Raw genomic sequence first — 16,317 nt, forward strand, 5'->3', positions numbered from 1 at the left:
GATCGACTCTCTCGCGCAACATATTTACTGCTTGTTTGCAAGCTCAGCCCATATCCTTGACATCCACGCTGAGACCAGCGCATCTCTCTCGCCAGTACTCATCATAGCACTGATTACTAGTGTCATCAGATCGCTCATGTCCACTTCGCGTGCTACCAGCTGGCCTTCTCCATCGCTCCACTCATATCGAACAGCTTTGTCTCTGGCAGGAACAGCTGAAAACAGAACATTTCGGCGTACCAACTGGTGATTAAGCGAGTGTGTTGCGCGTCGAATGCGATAGCCCCTGGTAGACGACAATTTCCTTGGCCGAAAGCTCTCCAGTCCAAAAGTACAGAGACTCCGCCGCGACGTAGGCTCTGCATGATATGGAAATGTCGGGCAGGTGACTCGTACGGGATGCTTCAAGTCATAAATGTGCCTCCTCCGCGCCGCGATCTGGGCCTCGCCTTCTCGCCGTTTCACCGAGTAGTCCAGTCTCTCTATGCGCACATTGCGATCTGTGTCTTTGAGAAAGCCCACTGAGTGAGAGAGCTCATATAGTGGCGGCGCTGGGGGACCAGCGGAGTGAATGAAGCGACCAGCTACATAGAGAGTTGTCGGTGAGAGAAATTCCTCCTGCTCGCTGGGCGTGGGGCTGCTGACAAAGTTGCTGCAGTAGTATGAAGGAGGGTCGTCCATGAGTGCGTATGTTGTTTTGATGGTGATGAAGGCAAACTTCAGTTCTTGGTGGACGTAACCGGTGTACGTATGGCGGACGGCGCAACGCAAGGCCCGACTTATATGAGATTTGAGGACACGATGCTGTCGGTGGCTACAGTGTACGCAGAGGAAAGGATCGTGGCTGAACGGTGTGAATTTGCCTTTGAGCGTTACGATTACAGCGAGTGACGTGATGCTGGCTTCTTATTCGCAGCCACGGTCTTCACAGGTCCGAGCCACATGATATGCCCAATGAATATGGACATGCTCTGTCCCTATCAGCACTTTAATGCTCAACCATGTAACCCGAATTGGCTTTGGCGATGCAAAAGTACAGCGAGGAATGACATCAACATTCATGCTAGCTGCTAGCCCTGGCCTGGACCCATCCCGCACACGGGATTTATATGGAGATGTGCTAAAAGCTGCTGTCACCGAATGGCGTATCCGCTAATACCAAACAGCTCTCTCAAACTCTACCACACACACATTCGGACAGATGTTCCAGCGTCGAAACCGATGGCCCGATTTAACGATCTACATGCGTTTGGCCATCTGAGATGACGCCCTTTCGGCAGTTTATTGACCCATCACGCTGCACAGGCCAGCCAGAACCAAGGAACGGCTGGTGGATATATGCATCATAAGTGTTTATTTTTAGATGAACCACGTCTTCTCTCGTGGCTACATCATACGTCAAAACGAGCGTCGTTGCGCCTCCTGACATGGCGAGCCAAGTGTGCAGCTTCAAGATGGAGATTGCGATTATTGGGTAGCATCCAGCTCCTCGATCCAGAGGAGAAAACTACCTAGTACGAAAGCATGAGAATATGGCAGTAGCGCGCAGTGAATATGCCACCTTGGAGCGTCAAACTTCTTAGTTGCGTCTCTAGGCTCTTGGCAGCGTGGCTGTGATCTTGGGGGCGGAAAAGGATATTGTGGATGATGGTTGGCTTTTGCCTCTGATAAATACCACGCAGAGTACCATTGATGAAATCGACAGCCACTGATACTCGAATCTGAAGGTATTGGATCAATATTGCGATGAGTGCAGCAGTGCTGGGTATGACGTGCTAATCGTAGCGGCTTGGCCCACAAGCCAGGGAGGTCCCATGGATACATGTGATACTCTTTAGATTTGTAAGTCATTGTTCCTTGTTGACGTGGGTACCGCTACGTATTGCCTCGCAAAGCTCGACTTTCATTTTGGGATAATATGCCTTGTTTGATTCGATATACGATTCATTTAATGCTTTTCCATAGTAGGAAAAGCGAGTTCAAATACCTAGAAGCTACCGAGTAGGCTGTGTAAATGCGGTGTATTGGAGTCGCGTCTTCAAGGAGCCCACAGTCAAAGTCGAGTTGTGGGGTCAAGCCACAGTAAAATGCCATGTATTTTTAATGTTTTGATATGTGATAATACGTATATGCCTACAGGTAAAGTCGAGTTTACGAGGTTGTACATTATGCGTACTTCCAACAAGATGCATGATTGCTTACTAAGATCCATAGCTAAAGTCGAGTTAGCGAGAGTCTGCTGGACAATCTCCGGGCTTGTAGAATCCTACTGGGTATGCATTTTTCTTCTTTAATAGGCGCTTACGTGTGTGATCCAAATAACAACATAGAGTTGCTTACGGTGGTCTGCAGTTCAAGCCTAACTAGCGGGAGGTCTACAAGCAGAGTCGAGTCTGCGAAGAAAAAACCCGATCTGGTAGGAAACCGGGTAGTACCAGGATTTGCTTTTCTACTATAGAACAGGATATGAAACTAAACCAGATGCCTCGACCCGTACCCAAAGTTAGGCTTTGTGAGATACGGCAGTCTAGATACATGTATCATGGACAGATTCCTTATAAGGATAAGCCACACAAGGAGCTACTTTGTTCGAGAACTGTGAGTAAAAATAGTAGCGGCAGCTTATGATAGTAATAATATTTGCAATACCTGTAATCTATTTTCGCAATTTACTTATCTCCTTGATCGTTGGTACGAGGATGCCCCTCTTTGCAGTATCACATAGACCAGGGGCTGGTGCGGTAGCTACCCGGCGAATAGTCCTACGCATATAACAGACGGAACTGTAAATGAATGTGCGTAATTACGACGGCATGAACTGGTCCTGTCGTGCGATGGACGGCTCTTGGCTTCGTATTGATACACTACTAAAATTAACTGTAAGGTTTTCATGCATTTGTTGTAAAATGAAGGGGAAGATCACCAGTTAGTTGGCGGGCTACATGTTGCACAAATCGCTCCCCTGCTCGTGAATGTTGTACTATTCTTATTGCCTTGCTCCGACGTAGTTTACTTTGTGGAATTACTTGGACATCTTCCTATTCTCCCTCTTATCAAAAGTTACGGGTCAAGCTCCCATAATCCGGCGCAAGGAAAAGCACTCCCGTGCATCTTTAGGATACCAGTCTCTTCAGTTTGACGGATGCTAATGGCTCTATTCCGTAGAATCTATGGAGAGCCTTCAAGTCATTTACATGCAACATCTGGCTATACGATGTTGGTTGGGAGATTGTGCTACTTTCATGTGTGCCACCGGCATCAACGCGGGGCGGATCATTTGGTCGATGCTCACGAGATCCCCTCACTTTTGCCTTGTTACTCATTAGGTATTACGAAGCGATATACCAATTATAGTGACATGTAGAGGATAGGAAAGCTTAATATGGGAATACTCCGTACCACTTGGGTAATAATACACTGCATATTCTCGCAAAGCAGTTAGGTGTATGTTGTAAGTGAGATGAGTTAGTTGCTCCCCTCCCCCCCTACCAACGCCTTCTGCCTTCAGCCACTGCATGTAGATAGAGCCAATTGATTTGGAGAGAGCCTGTTATCCTTATACAATTGCAACCATACTTCTTATCTGCCTCACTGAAGCAATGAGGTAGACCAATGAGGCAGTCAGGATTGAATAATATCCTCTATAATTAGAACTCGACTCTGGATCTCGCGATGTATACCCAAAAGAGCATTCTATCTCTTTAAATACCCCTCTTTCTTCACATTTTCCTCTCCATTGTCGACGCATAAATCTATATCGTACCAAATTCCAATCATAGTGTATACAGCAATCATCTTCTCATCGTTAAGAATCCTTATTCTCACAAATGGCGTTATCACGATGGCCAACTCAACTCATCATCATCTGTCTATTTTCACTTGTTCAAGCCTACACGGTATTTGAAACAAAGTGTTCTGCCCCTGACACTACATCGAGCTTTGTGTCATCGCCCAATACCCGCGGAACTCTCGACATACTATGGAGCTCCCTCTTCACGATCTTCGCTTGCACCTGGAGCGTCCAGCATCCTAACCTTCCCGAACAACAACAAGGAGAAGTCGATGACTATTCCTCGACACTAAAGGGATGGCGTGCATGGGCATACCCTGCATGGAGAAACGCTAAATGGGGAATGAAGGGATTTTACAGAAGCACACTGCGGATGCTGTGGACTAGCATTGCTCCCGAATTGCTAATTGTCGCAGCCTGCAATGAACTGATTGCCGCACGGAGCATTTGCAAAAGAATGAAGGAGTTGGACTTGGGAGAAGAAGAAACTTGGAGTTTAACTCACAGCTATTATGCAAACATGGGAGGCTTCGTCGTACGAAACCCATCGGCAGACAGAACCCTGTATCACGACCCATATCATCTTACCGGCGAGGAACTCCTCGAACTTCGAAGAAGAAGGCACATCACAAAGCTGCCCAACATGGCAGAAGCAGAAATCAGGGACAAGTCCAAAGGCGATATACTTGGAAAATCGGTTGCACTCGGCCAGATTGCGTGGTCTATAATTCAAATCATTGCACTGGTCATGAGAAGGCTCCCCGTCTCGCCTCTCGAGGTGGCCGTTGTAGCCTTTGCTGCTTGCGCAATTCTCACGTACATTCTGTACTGGGAAAAGCCGCAGCGCGTCAGCGTCACTCAAACCATCTCGCTACACGACTGTGGTCAGCTATATAATAAAACAGATTTGAAAAAGAGTCCCAGGTTTTTCAAATATCTGTTCACATATTTTCTTACGCATTTGGGCATCTCTACCAAACAAGGGCAATTGCATGGTGCGCCGATTAGCGTGGACAATACATTGGATGATAGAAAGGGTAGGGACAAGGAAACCAGAGTTGTCTTCCTCGCTGTGTCTGTCAGTGCGGTTCTGTTTGGTGGAATTCATGTCGTTGCGTGGAACTTTCCTTTCCCCTCGACAATCGAATTGATCTTTTGGAGATGTGCAAGCGTCTATACAACTGCAGCTCCAGTTTGCAGCATCCTGCTCCTCTTCCTTGTCAAACGGGATGATCATAGTCCACAGGGATTGACTTATCACCTAATCACACTTTGTCTCACCCTCGCTGCTGCTCCCTTTGTCCTTTACCCCATTGCAAGACTTTTTATAATTGTCGAGATGTTTCGCACGCTTTACTTTCTCCCTCCTGCTTCATTTGTTTCCACCTGGGCACCCAGTGTCCCACATGTTGCTTAGGTAGCTAGTGAAAATAAAGAGGCGTCAGATACCTGTATATACATATATCCTTGGTGGCAATTTGACGGACTTATCGACAAAAGTAAAATTGGTAGAGTCGGCAGTCTCATGCTTATATGTTTACAGAGGGAAGGCCATAAAACAGTAGCACGAGGTGGGCTTACGCCAATGTAAATTAGGCCAAGGCAATTCAATATGTAACTGCTGAGACCTGCAATCGTCAATTCGCAAGAACTAGCCCTGTTGACAAACGAGATGTAATACAGAGACATGGTTAATTAAATGTTTCTCGCGGCATAGGGAGACAACTTATCCAAGGAAACTTGAAACTCTCTCTGTAGTTTTCCTGTTTGATGATAATCAGTTGTTGAGGATCTGGAATATATGAACAGATATTTGCCTTGAGCTCTTTAGTGCAAGATGCGATCATTGATGCTACGATGGGTTAGAACTCCTAAAGTGTAGTCTAGCTATGTAAATGAGGAGTGAAGACGATATGCTGATTTCTTTTCTTGTTTCTGTATAATTCTCATGATGATTCAGAACATCTTTTTTAGATCAAAAACACTCGTTATTTTCCAAATACCCCTTGAAGACGACTAGCTTCATATTTGTAAGTGATCTTGAAATCGAAATTCTAATGACTTTGCTATCGCGTTGCTTGTTCAACTAATGTGGATTATACCACACTAAAACCTCCTGGACTACTATGAATGTCTTGCCGGGCATATGAGATAGCTCCTTGGGAGAAGGGAGATACGGAGATAAGATACTTATAGCCACCACGAACAGCGGCAGTTGCTTTTACGCTATAGGGAAGAATCTAATTTCAGTTGTTTCTGTAAGAGTTATGGTTGCTTTGGAATAATATACACGCTAATTGCTGTAAACAAGCGTGACTCTTTCTGGTCATGAGCATCAGCTGCTGTTGGTAGTGGCTCAAACCGATTCATTGTGTGAAGATTATGAGACACCCAAGGCGTCTACACAACGGCTGAAATGCAAACAAGGGCACCATCAAGAAGATTAAATGCTATTCACTGCCTCGCCGGGATCTCTATAATAACCGTGCCCACCCCTTTTCCGTGAGGGTTGGTCCTAGCGGGAGAGCTAATGACTGTCCGAGCCCGAGAAGCTGCGTGCTCACTACAAATCCAGCAGCAGTAATTCTACAAAAGTCCGTCTTTGGCTTACGTCTCAGGTCACATATTGCCATGTGCGGCGAGTTGATATGAGCTGATTACGACACGGAATGCGGAGGGGGGCGCTCGTTGCTGGGGATGTTGCAGTAGCTTCATGTTGTTAGTTGTTTGCATGTAGTTGTCGATTGTTGGTTTCTTGTTTCGACGGGGTCCGTATACGCAGATTGGATCATCTGCTCTGATGGTGACCAAAATCACTACGTATTCGTAACCATCTCATCCTTGGATGCTTTGAAATCTGCAACAACATACCATGCAATGAAGGGCATATCACTTGTTGACGATTTGTTGAAATCCGCTGCTTCATCGTCACCAATACGGATGTTTTCCGCAGACATGTCATTATTAATTTCCCGATACCTTGCGGAACTCCTCACTCTACGGAATTAGGGTTCGCATCTCGAACGTAGATGATGGCGTTTTGAAACTCCAAGCCCACGCCAATATCGGAGTTGAAGCTCAAACACCCGCATCTTCTTTAGCAAGCAGCCTCTTCCTCCATCTAATAGGGCGATCAAGTTGTCGCAATGGCGGACATTTGAAAAGTCCGCCAGCTAGCAGCGGCAGAGGCTGACAAACCTTCTCGCACTACGGCAGCACTATGTGCCATAGCGCATGAAAAAGCAGAGGTCACCACAAAAAAAAGGGACCGCTAAAGCGCCACCAAAGGGCGGTTCTCGTCTTGCTCGTGGCATGGCCCGGAAATAAAAGAGTTTAATTTAGCTGGGAGGAGAAAACGTGCCGGCCACCTTGTGTGGATGTGTGTAGATTGACGAGATAACGCTACTGGAATGATTTTGATAGACTGGCGCACTCGGCATAACATTTCATCCGCAAACGTTCCGGTTGGTTGAGACAGTTGCTGAGTTGATAAAGCCCAATACGTATTCCTGAAGCTTCGCCATCTTGGATGCGGTGAGATGATCAAACAATGAGGACTTTTACCGAGCGAAGGATGAGGCAGGATCAATTCTTCCAAAGTCGATGACGGGCGTGAAAAATACTCGTCACCCGTTGCGCAGTTACGGCAAACCTTGTTGTACTCGTTGAAAAACTGCAGAGATTTTTCTTGTTTGATTCGGCTAAGTGACTCATTAGCGGCTGCCAGCGATGCCTGATGGGGGCAAAGCCAGGATCCTGCTAGCGGCTTAGCGCCTGTCCGTGATCTTGGTAGCGGGATAAGCCTTTTCCAGCGATATCCTCTCCCCTGTTGCCTCAAATGGACGTTGCTTTTGTTGGCCGGGCTCTTGACTCGCGGTTAGACGCTGCTTTCATCTCCCTGCGATTATAGGCCTAGTATCTGTTTTTTCTTCCTTGCCAAGCGCGTGTAGATCTTCTTTGTATACGTATACAGCATGTACCTATGCTGCAGCGAATACGTGTCCGATGTAGGTAGGGATGGGATGAGAGCAGTGATGCTTCACACATGTACATGTTTATTGCATCCTGCACGTAATCGCCACCTGGACACGATCCATTCGGCTCTGAATAGCTGCATATTCCTTCGGGCTCTTGCTCCTCTCCGGAAGCCCAAAAGCACAAGCAAGCGGGCGTTTTGTCTCGAATCATAAAAGTCAACAAAGCAGAGCCGCCATTCAGAAACGCTAAACCCTCGTACGAAAGCAACATATTGGCCCAGTCCAGTTCCACTCGGTCGTTCCGCCCTGCGCGCCAAACTAGGGCGGCCAACCAGATCCAGCAATCTGGCTCATACGCCGTGAGCTTAAATTCCCATTGTGTCAGCAATCAAATCTTGGCTTTCCTTAGGCTGGGCGGACTTTGGAGATTAAGTGTCCGAGACATTGGTGAGAGAGGAGAGAGTGTGAGAGATGGGCTCCAACGCACTTACACCCAAGGGAAGCGGGTCGATTGAGGCTCGTTCACGTACATTATACAGAGAGTACTTCCAAAGGGGGGTGGACGGACTACGTGGACGTGAACGGGGGCCCATGTACGACGAAGGAAGAGGGCTTAGCGGACCCCAAGTCCGCTTTGATAGAAATTTCACTTTGCGGTAGTGTAGTGACTCGTTTGCCGTGCCGTACCCCAGAAAAGAAGCTTGTGCAAGAGCAGGCATGTATATATAGAATGGGCATGGGCTCCAAGAGCTGGGGACCTGGTTTGGAAACAAAAGGCTCTCCAACCATCCACGCGTTGTCACTCTGCTGGCAACCCTTTTCCAACCCCCTTGTCCTTGACATTTTATTCTCCGAAAAAGAGAACAGTGAGGACGCAAGTTCATCATGGCAGATTCACACCAGGACCCTGCCAAGCTGCACGCTGCAGTGGCATCGACGGGCACGACACTCAATGGCGAGGATTTCGACAGCAAGACTCCTGTGCCTAGCTTGGGAGGAGAAAAGGACGACCTGGACCTCGGAATTGACGAGAAGCAGCAAGAGTCTGTTATCGAATCTCCAGCTGAAGATGGCGAGCTGCGAGAGGACGAGTACCCTTCGGGAATCAAGATGTTCTTCATCGTGCTCGCCTTGGTGCTGAGTGTTTTCCTCTTGAGTCTTGATATGGTGAGTCTATATCCAGCTTTGGCGGTGAAGGAAAAAAAAGAGTGATTACATGTACTGACAGCCGTCTCTTCCCAGACCATTGTTGCAACAGCCATCCCCAAAATCACAGACGAGTTCCAAGGTCTCGACAAGGCCGGTTGGTACGGTGCCGCCTTCTTCATGACCGTCGGCGCATTCCAATCCACATGTAAGCACCCTTACAATCACATCTCAGATCCAGCCGCTAACAGAAGAAACTCACCAGGGGGCAAGGCATACAAGTATTTCCCTCTCAAGACCACCTTCATCCTCTCCATCCTCATCTTCGAGCTCGGCTCCGTCATCTGCGGCGCCGCCCCCAACGCCGAGGCCCTCATCACCGGCCGCGCCATTGCCGGTCTGGGAGCCGCTGGCCTCGGTGCCGGCGCGTACACAATCATCGCCTTCTCCGCGCCGCCCAAGAAGCGTCCCGCCTTCACCGGCATCATTGGCGCTTCGTACGGCTTTGCCAGTGTCATCGGCCCGCTGCTGGGAGGCGCCTTCACCGACCACGTCACCTGGAGATGGTGCTTCTACATCAACCTGCCGATTGGAGGTGTCTCGGCGGCCATCATCTTCATCTTCTTCCAGACGCCTCGCAATGCGGTGCCGGTCAAGGCGCCTCTCGTCGAGAAGATCCGGCAGATGGACCCTCTCGGCGTCATCTTGATGATGGGCGCCACCGTTACCTTCATCCTGGCGGTCCAGTACGGAGGCATTGCCCACCCCTGGAACTCGTCCGTTGTCATCGGCCTCCTGGTCGGCTTCGGCCTCATCATCGGCGCCTGGGCCTTCAGCCAATGGTTCCAGGGCGAATACTCCATGGTGCCGCCAAAGCTGTTTTCCAAGCGCACCAACTGGGTCATGTGTCTGGTTGCCTTTATCCAGGCCGGCGGCTTCTTCGCCGCCATCTACTACATCCCCGTCTACTTCCAGTCCGTCGACGGCACCAACCCGACCATGAGCGGCGTCCGCAACCTGCCCTTCATCATCGCCGTGTCCTTCTCGACCGTCGCCAGCGGCGCCCTGGTCAGCGCAACCGGATACTACCAGCCTCTGCTGCTCGGCGGCACATCCATCGCCACCATCGGCGCTGGTCTCCTGTACACGCTGAGCACCACCACGTCCACCGGCAAATGGATCGGATACCAGATCATCGCCGGCGCCGGCTGGGGCACGTCCTTCCAGATCCCCATGATTGCCGTCCAGGCGCTGTCCGACCCGGCAGACCTGGGCCCGACCACCGGCATGCTGCTCTTCTTCCAGGGCCTCGGCGGCGCGTTCCTTGTCTCGGGCGCCCAGTCGGCCTTTATCAACACCATGATCCGCCACGTCCTCCATCACGCTCCGCAGGTCAGCGAGGCCATGCTCGTCCTGACGGGCGCCACCGAGATCCGCAACCGGTTCCCCGCCGACCAGCAGCCATTTGTCATTGACGGCTACATGGCCGGCATCAAGGTCGTCTTCGCCATGTGCGTTGCCTGCACGGGCATTGCGACGCTCATTGGCCTGGGCATGCGGTGGAAGAAGCTCAACCAGGACGCTCTCAAGAACGCCGGAGGAGCGGCATAGAGAGTGTGTTGGCTGAATCAGGAAAGATGACTGAATCTTGTGTTAGATTTTTTTTTTTTTTTTTTTTTTTTTGCATTTGCAGGCGTCAATTGTTTTAATTGAGAAGCGGGATCCATATAATAGGTTACATGGAGGTAATATCGGGTAATATAGATAGGGCAGAAGTGGGATTTCTGACACCCTCCTTTAGAATTTTCTTTTTGTTTTAAACGCATGTAACGCTATATACCTAGATGATGCATATATTCAACATACCTAGAGGGAAAGGAATCAATCACTACTCACGTTCTATTTTTAAATCCTTCACTTGTCTTTTTAAATCCATGAAAACGACTCCTCGTCTATACGAGATGCCAGTTTGAAAAAAATGACAATGTATTGCATGTAGTAAGCTTACCTATTAGGGGTTTAGTCAAGGCGATGAGAAAAGATGATTGATGTGAGTTACAGCGTGATCATGGGGTTTATACGAAGGAACACGCGTGACGAGAAATAAGGCTGCGCTGGGCCGAGTAGTGGACTGATGAGTTCAGGCAGCCTTTTGATAAGACGATGCAATATAATGTACGTTTCTCCAAGTCAGCACATAACAATGGCTCTTTTCTATGCATATACTGTTTGTCAAGTAAAATAAACAAGTACATGTATCTGGCAATCAAGCTCTGAACAAGTCAAATCAACTCAAATCAAATCAATGGCATGTACCAGCGATAATGCAACACTGAACATGACGTCTTACACAGCCCTACCACTTACTCGACTCGGCAAAAGGCTCACACTCATTGCAACTCTGCATCTCAATCTCACGTGGGATCCCACCAACGCAGCCGCACATTGACCCCAATTCAAGCCTCCATCCACGGCTCCTTCAGGCACGGCCAAGTCCGGAATCTCCATCCCAAGAAAGCGGTCGTGACAACCGCCGTGAGATTTTTGGGGGAGGGGCCGCTCCCGAAGCTCCGTCATACCGCAAGGCAGAACCGGAGAGAAAAAAAAGCCACCAAAAGTGACTCCAACAAAGAGCAGCCAGAAGCTTCAGACCCAAAACTCCGCCGCAGAAACCATCACGAAAAAACAACCTACTTTTTTTTCTTTCTTGACTCGGCCAATTGCGCGCGTCCCGGCAATGGCGGCCGAGGCTTCGACTCCAACCTGAACGCTTTGGCTTTGGCCCCCCTCCTTCGAGCCATTTTATTTAATTCCTTGACGTGCCCGCCGCAATCTTGCCCGAATCCAAACTTGAACCATCAAGGTCACACGACCATTCTGCGAGCGCGCCTCTGCGACAACGAACCACTGCCACCAACACCAAAACACCAGGATACCAGGATTCACAGTTGCAATGCTGCCTCAAGCGTCCTTCTCGCGGCTCGTCTCCCGCGCCGCCGGCCTGCCGCGCGCCATTGGCCGTCCAGACCTCACCACCACCACCACCATCCGGACGCTTCGCACCGTCGCCGAGACCGTCCCCAAGTCGTCCATCAAGATCCTGCGCCTCGTCGACGCCGTGCGGCAATGGCGCAGGCCGCACATGGCCAACTACCGCTCCGTCGGCCTCGTGCCCACCATGGGCGCCCTGCACGAGGGCCACTTCTCGCTGATCCGCGCCGCCGCGCGCGAGAACCACCACGTCGTCGTGAGCATCTACGTCAACCCGGCCCAGTTCGGCATCAAGGAGGACCTGGCGTCGTACCCCGTCACCTGGGAGACCGACGTGGCCGCCCTGGCCAGGCTGGACCGCGAGTTCGCCGACGACGGCGCAAACCTCGGCCGCATCTCCGCCGTCTTTGCGCCCACCACCACCGAGATGTACCCTTCTGGCTTCCCCGGCCAGGAGGTTGACAGCAAGGGCAGCTTCGTCACCATCACGCCCGTGGCAGAGGTCCTCGAGGGCGCCAGCCGGCCGACCTTTTTCCGCGGCGTCGCCACCGTCTGCATGAAGCTCTTCAACATTGTCCAGCCGGACCGCGTCTACTTTGGCCAAAAGGACGTCCAGCAGACCGTCATCATCAAGCGCATGGTCAAGGACTTTATGATGCCCACCGAGGTTGTCATCTGCCCCACCACGCGGGAAGCCGACGGCCTTGCGCTGAGCTCGCGCAACGTCTACCTGGGGCCTCGCCGACGCAGTGTCGCCGTTGTGTTGAGCAAAGCGTTGCGTGCTGCCGAGCATGTGTACAAGAATGGCCAACTGAACCGTAGTGACGTCCTCGGAGCGGCGAACAACGTTGCCAAGACTGTGCTGGAGGCTCAGAAGGAGCTTCCTGCGGACCAGCGGGTTGCATTCGAGGTCGACTACATATCCTTGGCTGATCCCGACACGCTGCAAGAAGTCGACGCTGTAGACGCCGCCAAGGGAGCCATCCTCAGCGGAGCCATCAAGATGCAGCCTGTGGAGCAGGCGCAGAGCGGCGAAGATCTGGGCCATTCTGGGGGCCCGGCAGTGCGATTGATTGACAACATTATACTTGCGCCCAAAGCCGAGTAGATGCAAACGGGTTTATGATTGACGAGAAATTATTAAAAGGAGAGAATACTAAACAATAAGCAGGAGTCTGCGAGGGAAGAAACGCGATTTAGAAAAAAAGATGTATATTACATATGGCGGGCGATTTGATTTACAACGTATGCTCTTATTAAATTTTCTTTTTTTGTGTACATGTATACATAGCATCATATATAGGGGGGGTATAATACAAGACAAGCTCTGAAAAGAACGAGAAAGAAATTTAACAATAATGGCAAACAAAATGGTCTTACAAATGTGCCCTTCCCTCCAACTTTCTCTTCCTCCGCGCATTCTTCACATTGTGATCCAGCGCCTCCTGCTCTTCCTTGCTCAACCGGCTGGGCACTCCCTTTCCGCCCTTCTTCTCAGCCTCTTCAGCTTCGGCAAACAGCCTGCTGCCAAGCTCGTCCGTCAAACGAAGCACGCGGATGCTAACCGTCGCTCCGTCTCGACGATTCTTGCCCTCTCGGCGCGAGCTTGCAATCTTTTCTGTGAAATCCCACAGCTTCCCATCGGCCAAGAGAGCTCCTGTTTCGGGGTCGCGAGAAGGGCGCCATGATGGATCGAGCTGGAGGCGGGGAGGGATCTTTGCGTCTTTGGACTTGACGACGTTGATAATCTGCTCTTGCTGGAAGCGCATGTATGAGTTCTTGAGCGTTTCCTTGTTTACGGCTTCAAAGTACGAAAGGTCTCCTTGGTGGTACAGAGTTTTACCCAGCTACGATATCAAAAAAATGTTAGCTTAGTTAGTCCCTTACTAATCATGAGAGAAATATTGTTTCTTACCAGTTGTGCGTTGTTCTGAGCTTTTGCTTCTCCAATCCAAATATCGCCGTTTTTGCCCTCTGGAGGAGTAAGTCCCATCAAGGACACCGCCGCCAGCCAACTAGCCTCGATAAAAGGCCAGATGAGGAAACAGTAGAAATCATAGTTCTCTCGCCCGGCCTTGCGCTCTTCGTCCGACAAACCGATAGTTGTGAGGTGCCCACTGTCGTCTCTATCCAAGCGGACAACGTGGTCGGCTTCCAAGCCACGTAGGGTATTATCCAAGTTTACGTCGAGACCAGCGCCAGAGAAGATAAACTCCCCACGGAAGAGCGAAGACAGAAACAGAACTTGGTCCCTCAGTTCTGCGTAGGGGATATCCTGGTTGGATGGGCCGCCACCACGCTTGATGCGCGTATACATGGCTGCGCTGACGAGAGCCTCGTAAATAAAGAGATGGATCGTCATGTTGCGATAAAACGACAGCTGGAACCGGTCGACGGCATAATATGTTGGTTCTGCTAGTCCTTCCACTACTCCGACCAAATCTTTGCCCAAGACTTCCAACCCTCGGTCAACGATTTCCGATATGGCCGCGTTTCCAAAGTGCGCAACTCGTCCGCCTTTAGCTCGGATACGGCACGTCAGCCACTCTACGCGGCGAATCAGTTCCTCTTTGCCAACGCCTCGACCACGTAGAGTAAGGAGGACGGTGCCAATGAGAGCGGTAGGCATCACGACCGATACTGCGTTGATATCGCCAAGGACCTTGTAACCTAAAGCACGTAGAATCTTTTCTCGAATCGTCCTCACTTCGGGGTTTTGATGATCGGTATCCAATCCATGGGGAATGCTAGATAGTTTTGCAAGATGACTGTCAATAAACTTTCTCAGACTCCACGGCTCATGGAACCGAACGTCGACTCTACCCAGCTTCAAAGAGAGAACAGAAGGCCCATTGGAGAGAAGATCCGCCAGATTTTCCTTCTTCTTTGGCATACCAAGCAGTTCAGTGACATAACCCTCCGTCTCAATGACTTTGTCGTATTGCGTACTGACAGGGCAAATAATGCAGTCCTTGACTCGGCCAGAGAGAATGCTATCAAGCACAAAGCTCAAGATGCCAAATTTGGGCGGGAGCAGTTTTCCTGTACGTGACCTGCCTCCCTCAATGAAGCACTCGAAATTGTAGCCGCCTTGGAGGAGTGTATCGACATATGACTGTACCAGCGTAGTATACAAGGCATCATCTCCAAACGACCTTCTAATCCACATAGCACCCGCATGCTGCAAGAAAGCTCCCACCAACGGAAAGTTGAGATTGTCGCCAGCGACGACCACCGGCAATGTCAAGCCAAGGCGGTAGCATATCAGCTGCAGAGAGACATAATCAACGTGTGACCTATGGCTGGGCAGGAACACAATGCTCTGCTTCTTCTTGGCGGCCAGGTCTGCCACCTTTCGTAATCGCAAAACCTCTTCGCTAGAAACATGGATTCCTTGGTGGTAGGCTCGCGTTACCAGCTGCATACACAGGTAGTATGCGCCGCGGATGAAAGTATTGCTCTCCATCTTGCAAATCATATTGTCCGTTAGCTTCTCTGCAACTTCCAGGAGCGAGCTTTCTATAATGTTTCGTCGCTGTGCACGCTTCAACTGGTAATCTTTGCCATCTTTGTTCAGCAATCCTTCCTTTTCCTCGACGGCCAGGCGATCGTCGGCGAGCTGCGCAATCCGTTTCTGTAGCAAAGGCGCCGACAAGACATTGGAAATCATGTTCTCCGAGAACCCGGAATAGAAGACCGGCTGCCCGATGACGCGGTCGCGATCGTAGGCTCGCCATCCTTGACCAGAAACGTAGAGGGAGACCTCGCGAAGAAACCTGGTTGGCAGCGGGTTAGCAGAACGAATCCAACGGCGAACCTCGGTAAACCATACTGGAGCGGTTCGCTACGGAACGAATGGGTTTGGTTCATCAATGCCTCCTCTTTGTCGTCCTGCGACACGCTTCTGGGCTCTACAAAGCCGCTGGGCTGCAGAGTGATTTCATCGCCCAGGATCTGGAGATCGGGAGCCGAGCTGCTGGCGTCGTCGACGGAATCGCCATCTCGAGCCATGGTTGGATGTCGCGGAGTCGAAATAGCCGGGAGCTGGAGCGGGAGCGATGCGCAGTTGATTCTCAGGGATGATTGAAGGAGCTGAGGGGCCGCAGCAACATTGCCATGCTATGCTCTGCACAAGAGAAAATCAAGCTCGCTGATGCAATGGCAAATGGTCAGCCATGGAGGCCGAGACTGATTATCCGGGGTAAATAGAGGTGTGGGGCCGAACCAGACGAGAACGCGAGCAGTGTCATATAAAGCCCGAGGGCATGTGAAGAGCAGCGATGGTGGTTGCATCCAGCAGCTGAGCCGCTATAAGCCTGTGCTAAGCACGCAGCCGGCGTACCGAGTACAAGACATGGCACGCTGTACACGCCCCGTTACTTTGTACTAGGGACGTGGAGGTTCAATGGAGCT

The 16,317-nt window shown here is 50.5% G+C and overlaps 5 protein-coding genes across 5 annotated transcripts; 3 read left to right on the forward strand and 2 right to left on the reverse strand.

Annotated features, from left to right (window-relative positions):
* Positions 1–24: 24 nt before the first annotated feature.
* Positions 25–681, reverse strand: TrAtP1_000284 (uncharacterized protein; the record flags this gene model as incomplete). The annotated part of the gene is made up of 1 exon (XM_014091804.2): positions 25–681. The coding sequence occupies one exon, from the start codon at positions 679–681 to the stop codon at positions 25–27; it is 657 nt and encodes a 218-aa protein (XP_013947279.1).
* Positions 682–4,310: 3,629 nt separating this feature from the next.
* TrAtP1_000285 (uncharacterized protein) lies at positions 4,311–5,207 on the forward strand (the record flags this gene model as incomplete). The annotated part of the gene is made up of 1 exon (XM_014091803.2): positions 4,311–5,207. One exon carries the CDS (start codon positions 4,311–4,313, stop codon positions 5,205–5,207), a length of 897 nt encoding a protein of 298 aa, XP_013947278.2.
* Positions 5,208–7,108: 1,901 nt separating this feature from the next.
* TrAtP1_000286 (uncharacterized protein) lies at positions 7,109–10,594 on the forward strand. The gene has a single exon (XM_066110516.1). It carries the CDS (start codon positions 9,094–9,096, stop codon positions 10,522–10,524), a length of 1,431 nt encoding a protein of 476 aa, XP_065966588.1. The 5' UTR covers positions 7,109–9,093; the 3' UTR covers positions 10,525–10,594.
* A 482-nt stretch (positions 10,595–11,076) lies between these two features.
* Positions 11,077–16,153, reverse strand: TrAtP1_000288 (uncharacterized protein). Its single transcript, XM_014091800.2, has 3 exons — positions 15,737–16,153; positions 13,820–15,680; positions 11,077–13,751 (listed from the first exon to the last, which is right to left on the reverse strand). Exons 1-3 carry the CDS (start codon positions 15,913–15,915, stop codon positions 13,281–13,283), a joined length of 2,511 nt encoding a protein of 836 aa, XP_013947275.2. The 5' UTR covers positions 15,916–16,153; the 3' UTR covers positions 11,077–13,280.
* TrAtP1_000287 (uncharacterized protein) lies at positions 11,867–13,012 on the forward strand (the record flags this gene model as incomplete). Its single annotated transcript, XM_014091801.2, has 1 exon — positions 11,867–13,012. One exon carries the CDS (start codon positions 11,867–11,869, stop codon positions 13,010–13,012), a length of 1,146 nt encoding a protein of 381 aa, XP_013947276.1.
* Positions 16,154–16,317: the final 164 nt, after the last annotated feature.

This window comes from Trichoderma atroviride, chromosome 1 (assembly GCF_020647795.1).
Source record: "Trichoderma atroviride chromosome 1, complete sequence".
Classification (NCBI taxonomy): Eukaryota; Fungi; Ascomycota; class Sordariomycetes; order Hypocreales; family Hypocreaceae; genus Trichoderma; species Trichoderma atroviride.